Below are 11,875 nucleotides of genomic sequence, written 5' to 3' on the forward strand. Positions count from 1 at the left end.
CGGCTACTAAAAACAGAATGATGAGGAAATATTACCTCTAAATTAACAACAGTACACTGATTCACCTGCTAAAAGAGGTGGAACACAGTTACTACTCAGTTGTTCTTGCTAAAAAATTAATAAACACAAATTAATTTAGACTCTTTGCACAGGCGCATCTTCTCTTCCATTATTACTGTTAATATAAAAATTTAAAAAAAGTATTTGGCATCTTCTAAATGGCACCAGAAGGAGGTTTTACTGTGGGCATGAAGCACAAAATCTGCCATGTGAGTGTAAATCTAGTGACATCTTTGATTTAAAAGTCACCAATACAAACATTTAAACCAACTTCAACTCTGCAGACTCCAGCAGGTAGCTACTGTGTCCAGCGGATGATTGTCAGACTATCTTCAGCCGGGTTTCTGCCCTGCAGCGCCGAGGTGATTGTGTTGTGTCAACTTTTCTTTTCCCACAACACAGGGACGTGCTGATTAATAACTGAAGCAGACGTACGATTGGATCAGACAGATCCCGACGCCTCTACTTCAGTTATCAGTGTGCCATCTGATGGTTTAAAACACTTGAGCACCACTGCTTTTTAGTCAGACCAATTTTAATCTTTCAGCTATAAAAGCCTCCTCTATAAATACACTACCTATCGAAAGTTTTATAAGATCCCCATGTTTGTAGTTTGTTTTGAAATCTAAGTAGCTCAAGTACAGTGAAAAACCTTAAATGGTACCAAAGTAAGCAGCAAAGTTAAAAACGTTTATGTCACCAAAACAGACATTTTCAAATCTAAAATTAACAATTAAATGAAGGAGTTTAGTTCGTTATTTCACTGTAGGATCAATCGATGACCAGCTGCTCTGTCTTCCTTCATTAATATTCTATATAATATAGTAAAAATAAAGGTTGTGAGGGTGTAATAACAGGCTGTTCCAAGGTTTTTACTGTAGGAATGTGTTTTATTTCCTTCCACTGCTGCAGAATAACCAAAGAAGGTAAAGTTTAAGAGAAATAATGTAAATTACAGGGATATCTTTGGGGATCAAGTAATGAGTTAACAACTTAAAGTTATTCTGCAGCAGTGGAAGGAAATAAAACATTTCTTTCTACAGTACAGATCAGATGAATATCTTATTTTTACTATATTATATATAATATTAATGAATGAAGACGGAGCAGCTGGTCATCGGCTGATCCTACATTGAAATAATGAACAAAACTCAAACTCATTTCATTGATCATTTTAGATCTGGAAATGTCTGTTTTGGTGGCGTAGACGTTGCTACTTAGATTTACATACAAACTAGAAAAATGGGAGGTGTTCTAAAACTTTGTACATATTTATCTAAATATATCAAACATGTTTTTGTGGCATCGGGACTTAAATGCGACCGTTCTCTTTAGGATCTCCAGCTTCTTTCCTTCGGCCTCTCTGAAGAGAACAGAAATGACGAAGCAGAGAAGTAAAATCTTACTGCTATGATTCGTTATCTTAAAATAATAATGGTTTGATATCTGGAGAGAACAAGGTAAATAAAGTTGGACTGAAAAAATAAATAAGCACCCCAAAAAGCACGAGTCATCTCGATATTCTAAGGAGATAATAAAGTATTGATCAGCCAGAAAACAGGTGTGTTGTTTTTACTTTACTTTGGTCATTTGACCGTGATCCAGGTGAACTGACTAAAAATCTGTGTGGGTCAAACCACGTTAAAAGAAAGCTCATCACTCCTTTTATTGATGAGTGCAGGCGAATAGACTGTCTGGATTAAAAAAAAAAAAAAAAAAAAGGGCTTTTAGAGGATTTACACCCCAAGACTCAAGCAGACGATCACAGAGCGGACAGGAAGGACTGGACGATCGCCGACATGCTGAGGAGGATCAGGAGGGGCATGGCCTGAAGCAGAAGGGCGGAGCCCTTTAGTCTCACCTCCACAGGTAAGTGGTCACTTAACGCCAGAGCCTGGCAGACAGAAGCAACAGAGGACAGAGTCAAACATCGAAAGCATAGCCTGTTTATATGTGCACTTTGAATTTAAACATAAAAAAAATGCCACACATTTGGAAGAAAAGGTGAAAGTTTAAAGAAGAACGATGCAGTTTCTGCTTCTTTTTCCAGCTTGACCTCAGTCCTCTGTAGCCGGGCGTATAGTTCAAAGATTAAGGCAAATTTTAACCCTGAATTGGTCGCCCCTGACTAACGGCGGTTGTCGTTTGACGAGAAGTTTAAGGTTACGACGCCCGATTATTCACCTGAACGCTGAACAATCTTGCTCTCGGACAATCAAATGGATATCTGGCAGGTCAGAAATGTTTGTCCCCCATTTATAGTAGCACTACACAAGGTAACATGGCCTCTTTCTTTTTGTCCTCAGCATTATTGAGGATGCAGCCATCTTGTTTGAATAAACTTTACCGAGCACAAACATGGCAGGTTTCAGTCAAGCAGGAAGGAGGACTAAAACGTTTATTGTGAGTTAACACGAGATCAATAAAAACGAACAGGGTCAGTTTCAGCTCACATCTCTTTTTTTTTTTAAATCAGCGATTTAAATATGTCTGGTGTTGTGCTCATTTTCCCTGGCTAGAAAAAAAAAAAAACAGAGCCAATGAGAGCTTTGTTGGCGGGATTATGAATAAGGGCTACAAAAATGAAGATGATTACATGACAATTAGATGTTTACAGCTGTACACAAACAATAAGTTAACTGCTCCTCACAGCTTCTATGGCAGCGACTGAAACATTGACGAGATGGATAAGTCAGTTCTTGCTGATTGGCTAGTGCTGAGGCTGATGGGCACGTCATTAGATCTGCAGGTATTTGGTCATAAAACAAAGTGTTGGACACATTAACATGTTGAGACCCGGTTTCAAAATTTCTCAAAACCCGAAAATCAATAAGATTCGAGCTTATCGATACTGCTGTCGAGACTTTTATGTCGTTGTAACTCAATGTAACGTTATGTCTTGAGCGTCAAATCTGATGCGCAATGGATAAGAAAATCATCATACACAGCGGCAGCAGAGCGAGAGGCGGCGCCGTCGCAGTGGAATATGGTGAGGGTTAAATTAGCTCCAAACTACTGTAACGTTAGTTGATGACAGCTACGCTCGTTACTGTAAGTACGTTCAATAAAAACTTTACAAGTAAAAAGACAATACTTTATCAATACACCTGTCTGTAAGGTAGCGTTAAACATGTAGAAAGGGTAAATTTAATTATCTCTGTCCTCAGTATCTCATCCTGTATGTTTTATACAAGCACAGCTAACGCTAGCTTGGCATTAGCCAAATGTTAAAAACAAGCTAAATAGAAATGTCTGGAGCACAGACTAGTCTGTAGTCTTAAAAACTCAGCTGCTGGCTGAGACAAACCAGCCGCTCGTCCTACCTGCAACGTTACCTGCAGGCAGCGAGAGACGAGGAGGGACTGATACAGACTAGTGTTATTCTTTCTAAACATCACTCACTACTTGTGATGTCAGATAAAGTTATTGAGTTACTTTGCTGTTGTAAACATTAATGTTGCTGCTTTAGAAACAACATTTAGCTGTATTTAAAATATTAAATTAAAAAAAACCAGGCAGCTAATGTGTACACTTCAATATATGTTTATTTATCGCAAGTGATATGTCATCTCAATATATCACGATATCGCACATATTTTCCTCACACAGTCCGTGCAGGCCTACCTCATGCCCGTTGGGTCTGGTCTTACCAAATAACCATCACTAAATAATATTAAAGTATCGATAAAGAATCGTATCGTTAAGCAGTCTCAATATCAATAAAAATTAACGATCCCCATCCCTAGACCAGATGATCGCCCAAGTTATTACAATTGTTCCGGAGGGAAACCCGAAGGTCTGAACCACATGTCAACACAACCCATCCAGGACCGCAGGGACCGTGACTGATTGTAGGGATGGAGTAGATCTGTGAGGTGCAAGTCCATGGAGAGATTTGTACATCAGGAGAAGGGATTTTAAATTTGATCCGGGACTTAACTGGCAGCCAGTGAAGCTTCTTCAGGATGGGAGTGATGTGGAATCCAAGTTTTGTGTGGGTGAGCATCCTAGCCGCAGAGTTGTGGACACACTGGAGTCTGTCAGTAGCCTTGCTGGACAGACCGAACAAGATACCGTGACAGTAGTCAAGTTGGGAGGTGATGAAGGAGTGGGTACTTGAGGGGATGCAGAGATTGAGCAGCCATCCACGTCCAGTGTGATCTCAACCTTTTTGAGAAGTGAATGCAGGGCAAACACCATGAGTTCTGTTTCGTTTTTGTTCAGTTTGAGGAGGTCACTGTCCATCCAGTTCTTTATGTCCTTCAGGCAATTGATAAGCGGTAGTGGTGGAAGGGGAGTAGTAGATTTAGTGCTGATGTAGAGCTGGGTGTCATCAGCGTAGCAGTGGACGTGTAGTCCATGTTTCCAGTTAATCATTCCAAGAGGTAGCATGATATTAAATAGTATTGGGCCAAGCACTGATCCTTGAGGCACGCCGTGTGAGACTGGCGCCAATTCAGAGCAATGCCCTTAAGGGTGATTTATTGTTGCCGGTTGGTGAGATAGGATTGAAACCAAGAATACGAGTGAGGTCAATGAGTTTGGAGAGGTCAATGAGAGGAATGGAGTGGGAGACTGTGTCGAAGGCCGCAGAGATGTCGAGAAGAATTAAGATGCTGACATGGCCAGAGTCAGCTGCCATGAGAAGGTCATTTGGGATTTTAATGAGGGCAGTTTCTGTGCTATGATGTGTCCTGAAACCAATCAAACGTTTGTGAAAGCTGTAGTGTATATTGTTTATCAGCACTTTGTGTACTTGTGACTTGTCGTACACAAAGTGCTGTCCAACTGCTTTCTGTGGACATGTAGCTTAAAGGAGACCTATTATACTGCTTTTCCAGTCCTATATTGTAGTTCTGTGACGCCTGTATAGCAGCTTTGCATGATTCAAAGTGCAAAAAATATTTAATTTTATTATACTGGCTCTCCATCAAGACCTTCATTTCAGTCTCTGTCTGAAACAAGCTGTAGATGCTCCTGTCTCTTTAAGGCAACCCCTCTCAAAGTCTACTTTCTTCTGATTGGCCAAGACCTGAAGCATGTTACCAGGCTGTTGTTGTTGCTGGGCAGAACAGGCAGACTGAGCGTTGCTGTGGGAGCAAATGACCATATATGGAACAGCGGCTCCGTCTGGCTCCATGTGTCGTATTACGGAGCCGTTGGTAGAAAAAGCAGTTGAAAACAGAGCATTCAGAACAGGAGGAAACCTGAGGTTTTTGCTCATTGTGATTTCAACATTATAACATTGTAGATAGGTCATAAAATGAGGAAAAGCATAATAGGTCTCCTTTAAGTATGCGTAAGTGCAGTGAAATACGTTCGTAACAATGGCTAAGTTGTAAACAACTGCTGACCGAGCGAGGTTTCTGAACTTTATGACTGGAACGTGGTCAACTCAGGCGTGACGTCATTCCCAGCTCTGACTTCCGAGGTAAATGGAAAGCAGCATGCAGTTTGCTTGAAAAATGCTAACAAGGCAGCAACAATGGACAGGGTGGCCGGGAAAATGTGGACAGCATAGCATGTTAATTTTGCAGAGAGAGAACGCGAGGTAAGTTAGCTATTTTTTACTGTATACTTACTTACTCGATCCCCGCAGTACACGGCACAGCAAACAACGCCAGACAAAGTTGTATTTACTATATAGTGACTATAAAGACTATAAAGTGAGTCGTGCGGCTCAACAATCGGGTCAGAATCGGGCTCAAGTCGTGCAGCGTATGCCCAGGTTAACAGACCCACATATCACCATCCATAAAGCTTTGCAGCTAACATGGTTCAAAATGCAAATAAAAGGAAATGTCAAATGTAAAAGAAACAAACAGACGTACCCTTGTCTTGGTGAGTTTGAACTCTTTGGCAAAGTTGAAGACTTTCGCAGACAACGGACGGATCGCCTCCAGAAGGGGTCGCCCATGCACTACGATCCTGACAGACACAAAGAATAAAGTCACGAGCTGAAATCTGGTGCTCAAATAAACAAAAACAACAATCAAACATCGGCATCCAAGCAAGTCGCAGAAACAGAACAGATGCAGATGACTTGAGATTATAGTGATGAAAATTTGGATATTTTGAGATAATTGGCGAAACGCAAACTTTATTTTTACACATCACCTTGAGATCAGAGATTGTCATTTATATGTACCTGACTACTGAGTGAAATGTTCAACCGCCCTGCAACATTTTGTGTTTCAAAAGGTTTAAAGTTTAAGCCGCGCATACACTTTTAGGCAGAGAAAATTATGAAGAAAGTGTCACTCAATCCAAATAAAATGGAGACCTTAGACTCACTATGATCTAAACACCCCTGCTGTCAGCAAGTCTGATTCAGTCACCTGTTTCTACACACACCTCTCACAGGTTGAGGTAGTGACGTCACATGTGCCAGACCTGGATATTTTTGTCAGTTTAAACTTAAAGACAACTGACAAGATGTTGGTGAGAAAATTCTGAGAAAAAAATCACGCATCATTCTGCTGGTTTTTGGTGTGCTGCAGTGATTCGGATGGCATTTGATCCACAACTGAGCAAAAAAGAAAATGTTGTGCAAACTGTACAAGTTTTAGCAAGATACTGAATATCACTGCAGACTCACCGTTTGACCGATCTGAAAACCCTTTGAAGCACGTGATATCGGCCATCTAGAGAATGTCTGTGTTTTTGTAGCGATTGAAGAAAGTCTTGTGGAGATATAGATGTTGATTGATTTAGCATATTCTGAAAAATATAGAGTGACTGACTTCTGAATTGACCATAGGTTGCAGTGAGGCAAACGTTAGTCACATATCAGTGGACGTGCTGAAGATATTTCAGCTCTGTAGGACGTACGGAGGATTTTCTTAGAAAGTTTGGAATGAGAAATGCACGCCCACTTTGAGCAATCATTACCAAATTTTATGAATCAAATGAGTTGGGACCCTAGATTGTACAATCCGAATTTTGTACAAATCCAGCGAGGTATAAACTTTTTTTACAAGTGTAGTGCCCCCTAGTGGAAGACAAATCCCAGGACTGCTCAGCGAAACTCGGGCCAAGCATCTGAATCACGTTTGGCAACAATAGCTTTAGCCAATTTTGATTTACAGGCATTTATGTAAAATTGTGCGTAAAGACACAAAAGTAAAAATTTATGGAGAAAAAAAACAGATTGACATATCAAAATTCTTTTGATAACTTTTGATCAGCGACATCTGTAGATGATCCTGCCAAAGTTTCAGGTCGATTGTCGAAACCGTCTGGAATGATTTCGGGAATAAAAAAAAAAAAACATTGGAGCAAAGATGCAGATGAATCCAGAGATTAAAATGATGAAAGTATCAGACTACTAGTATCAGAAGGAGAAAGATGACTTAATTCAATAGAACAAAAAAACTAAAACAAAAACTATAAATGCTAAAGAAAACCCAAAATCGAGAGAGAGAGATTTATTTTTTTTTAAACACACACTTACTGTTTTATTTATTCATTTTATTTTAATTTTTTTTTAATCACACACACACACACTTACCGTTTTATTTATTTATTTTATTTTAATATTTAATATATTTTAACTTTTTTAACACAAACACACATACACTTTAATAACTTGTTTAATGAAATGTATGGGGTTGATTGTTCTTATGTAGTTTGTACCTGTCATAAGCACAGTTGGCCTGGTTGGTGACGGTGGTGTCAACTCTGTCTCCGATCAGCCAGGTAAATTTAGAATTGGTGAACAGTCGGATGTTTTTCTTGTTGGCTCGGGTCATGTAGCCACAGCTGGCGTGGAAATCTCCCAGGAACATCACATTCTACACACACACACACACACACACACACTTTTTGGTTAATTCACAGTCAGAGTTTTTTTATCTGACACACCTGTCTACAGGGACGTTGTCTACTAAATTAAGGTGGAAGGACACATGAGTCCTTCCACCTTAGCTAAACACAATACTATGCAAAGCTGCATATTTTTAGGAAGGCATGTAGTGAATTCAGCCGCCCAGAGGTAAGGAAGTTAATTGGATGGTGCTAGGTAGCTAAAAGCTGCAGCTCCCTTCCTATAAACTGCTTTTCATTTCCTCACCGTGTTGTTCCATTTCTTGGTGACTTCCAGAAATACGTCATAGAGCCGATCCATCTCCTGGACGGCCCGATCATGATCAGAGTCCAGAGGAACCAAAATAAAGTCCTTGATTTCTGCAGAACAGAAAGAAGGGAAATAAAACAAGAACAGCAAAGGAAAAATTGAGGAGGAACAAAGGGAGGATGAGATTGCATGATAGATACAAGGGTTGTGTGTCTCCACGGACCAGTTTTCTCGCTGTGGAACTTCACGACGAACGGCTCCCTGAGGAAGGACTGGGCCTTCCTGTACTGATGCTGATCGGTCACATTCACCGTGTCGTTCCTGTTTGGAGCGGAGAAGAGGTTCAGAAGAAGGAGAAGTGTTACGGTGGATTTAACCAGCAGCAAAGAAATAATCCAGAGTAGAGGGATGTTACGTGGTCATTTACTGATGAGCTAAAAAAGAAGCTAAAAGGCTGCATACTCAGATCTGGAACCCCGACACACTGGAAGGATTTTACTGAAACACTACTTGTACTATATACAAAAATATATATAATGTCGTTTCACTGATTGTCAATTTTATTGTTTAGTAATTTAATATAAATGGCACATGAGGAGTTCCTGCAGTGAACAATATCCAGGTGTGTATGTCTCTCTTCCTGGACTACACACTGTGTCTCACCTGTAGATGAAAACGTACTGCTGCATGTTGTCGGGAGAGTTTCCCAGACCCACACTTGTTAATGCCCGGTAGGTGTAATTCTCATACCTCAACACAACAAACAAAGAGAAAAGGTTGATTACTAAAACACCAGCAAGTCAACACATAAGGAGGAGGAGAGGAGAATAAGCAGCTCTCTCTCCACAGGGGAGTGGCAGAATTTTGCAATTTATATGATCTAAACCTTTACTTATCTAGGTACGTATTTTCTCAGGAACACTCACACAGTTAGAGTCAGATGAGTTTTGTTTAAGGGCCTTGCTTAAGGGCACCTCAGCAGAGGTTAAACTGTGTTATAAATGTCATTTCACTTAACTTTGCCCAGCCGGATTTATCTTGACAGTCTTGGATCGAAACAGGGTTGACAGCGATTGTGTCTTTGTTTTTGGCAAACAATACTGAAGCTAAAGTAGCCTAGCTGTGGAGACAGCCCAGAGGTGGACAGTAACTAAGTGCATAGTACTCACTACAGGGACATCATTTATTTGAAGGAAAAAAGTAAAACATTTTTTAAAAATAAAAAGGGAAGGAAGAGCTCAAACTAACTAGTTACATTTTTACAAGCTATAAACACCCTAATCCTGAGATGCTGAGAAAAAGGCTGCATTTCATTTGTGGTTCCACTTCCCTTCATGCACTTCCCCTCAGCCCTTGGTATTACGAAACAGCACGAGTTGTACCCAGGCCACTTGGAGCGCAGAGGGAAAGTAGGCGGGGGAGGAGAGGAGTATTGAAATTGAAAACCTGCCCTTGTACACTTTTAGCCCAAACTCTGATTGCTCAACCGCCATTTGTAGGCTCAGTCCTGTCCTACTCTTTATAGATCGTCAGAAATACCTGCAGACTTATTTCAATGAGGCGACGGTGTCTTCTGCGGATAATTGCAATATGTCCGCACTTTGTAATTAGCTGCAACAGTTTCTGATTAGGAAATGTATGTTTGTCATTGGTATTAAGTCTTATAACTGGTATTGCTACGAGTTTATGCAAAATATAAATTCTTCCATGCGCTTACAGATAATGTCGGTAATAAATCAATCACAAAGTACAACAGTCTAAGAGTTGTTATCTGCAATTCTCTGCAGCTGTCGGATATCTTATTAAACTATCTGCTAACTAGGAGCTTTATGTACATCACTGCCACATCACCATGGACAAACTCATAAGCTCTAAAAGAGGAGAGACCCGTGTCCTGTTCGCAGAAGAGCCGTGAAGCACACATGTGAATGAATGGTAATGTACATTTCTCACTTTTTCCCTGAAAAATTTAGATATAAAACCGCTAAATCAAGTGACAAAGTCACCAAGTTGGCCACACTGGTTAAAACTAGCCAACAGTACATAAAGTAGTTAAAACTAGCCAACAGTACATAAAGTAGTTAAAACTAGCTAACAGTATAGATTATTTAAAACCAGCTAACTGTATATAAAGCAATTAAAAACTAGGTAACTGTATAGAAATTTAAAACTAGCTAACAGTATATAAAATTATTTAAAACTAGCTCACTATATTGTAGTTAAAACTAGCTAAGTCTATAGAAAGTAGTTAAAACTAGTTTAATCTCCAGCAGCTTCAACATTAAAATGCTGATGTAACATTGACATGACATAATATTTATGTGCTTTTGCTCAAATGCAGACACTTTCCTTGAAGTTCAGTATATTTTCATTGTTGTATTGTTACTTTTACTTAAGTTAAGAATCTGAGTTCTTCCAAAACTGGAACATCCCTCAGTTAGCTTTTATATTAGCATATTTCCCCCTAAAATTACCAGTTTGACAAGAAGTTTCCCACAGATCCAAACATGCACAACAACCTTGATTTAGACTGTTTACAATATACCCAGGAATCATGCTTTTTATCCCATGTCGATTAGTGATTTACCTTCAGAATGGCCCCAGGGACACCAAAAAGACATTTAGTTAGTTAATTAGTGAAGGAAGAAAAGCACTTTCAAATGTTTCCATTAGTATAACCAGCTAGCTGAAAACTCTCCAGCCTAACAACTTTGAGCAGAATGGAGCCAACCACCAGACATTGTAAAGTATTTATTCACCAACAAACAAACCCATTAGAGATCACCAGCTGCCTGCTGAGCAAAGCAAAGCCTTGTTACGGTCATAAAAATGTGGTTAAATCGGGCACTAAATACAGTGTATTTACTCAGATTTCTTCTTATCTGGATATTAGCAATTATGGAATGAATACTAGACCAAGAGAAACACTCTCAAATTGAAGAATGGGCATTAAGTATTACTCTACTACCATTACTTGCATTGAAAACTACATAAATAAAAAGTCCTGTAAGAGTAGCGATGGCCTTTCCTGAATACGTACAGTATTTCTAACGGCTAGTATTACACCTCTTATCAACACGAGATAACTTGACCACGTAGCCCTAAGCGTCGAAAAACGACGGTTATCCAGGGCATTAAAAAGCGATGACAAGGGGTCTCGATCAAGCGTCCGTATGTGGAGAGTTGGGAGTGAGAATGCGTTGAGTAAACTTGGTTTGTTAATTGCCTTCGATCTAATTTGTTACTTGTTCCTACATGTGGTGTCCCACAGGGCGTAGTACTTGGTCTACTGCTTTTTTTGTGTACACACACACACACACACACACACACACACACACCACCTAAGTCACAATTTCAAGGAATGACACAAATTCTCAATGTTTTGCTGACGACATTAAAATCTATGTTTCTGAGCCAATTACACTGCCAGCTTTTGAATACATTAGTATGACACCAGATGTCTTGATTTAGAAGAATATAACTGATTAACCATTTTTGACCACACATACTTGTATTACTGTGATGTACACTCACCTAAAGGATTATTAGGAACACCATACTAATACTGTGTTTGACCCCCTTTCGCCTTCAGAACAGCCTTAATTCTACGTGCCATTGATTCAACAAGGTGCTGAAAGCATTCTTTAGAAATGTTGGCCCATATTGATGGATAGCATCTTGCAGTTGATGGAGATTTGTGGGATGCACATCCAGGGCACGAAAGCTCCCGTTCCACCACAT

At 39.8% G+C, this 11,875-nt stretch overlaps 1 protein-coding gene across 1 annotated transcript in view; it reads right to left on the bottom strand.

Annotated features, from left to right (window-relative positions):
• Positions 1–1,767: 1,767 nt before the first annotated feature.
• The window catches only part of LOC123975095 (deoxyribonuclease-1-like 2), a 31,507-nt gene continuing 21,399 nt past the window's right edge, over positions 1,768–11,875 (bottom strand). Inside the window, exons 5-10 of the mRNA XM_046056252.1 lie at positions 8,798–8,884; positions 8,358–8,455; positions 8,132–8,244; positions 7,696–7,853; positions 5,892–5,988; positions 1,768–1,954 (exon numbers count right to left, since the gene is read on the bottom strand). Of these exons, the coding sequence (XP_045912208.1) occupies positions 1,823–1,954; positions 5,892–5,988; positions 7,696–7,853; positions 8,132–8,244; positions 8,358–8,455; positions 8,798–8,884 (685 nt within the window). The 3' untranslated portion in view covers positions 1,768–1,822. The remainder of the gene's footprint in view (positions 1,955–5,891; positions 5,989–7,695; positions 7,854–8,131; positions 8,245–8,357; positions 8,456–8,797; positions 8,885–11,875) is intronic.

This window comes from Micropterus dolomieu, linkage group LG08 (assembly GCF_021292245.1).
Source record: "Micropterus dolomieu isolate WLL.071019.BEF.003 ecotype Adirondacks linkage group LG08, ASM2129224v1, whole genome shotgun sequence".
Classification (NCBI taxonomy): domain Eukaryota; kingdom Metazoa; phylum Chordata; class Actinopteri; order Centrarchiformes; family Centrarchidae; genus Micropterus; species Micropterus dolomieu.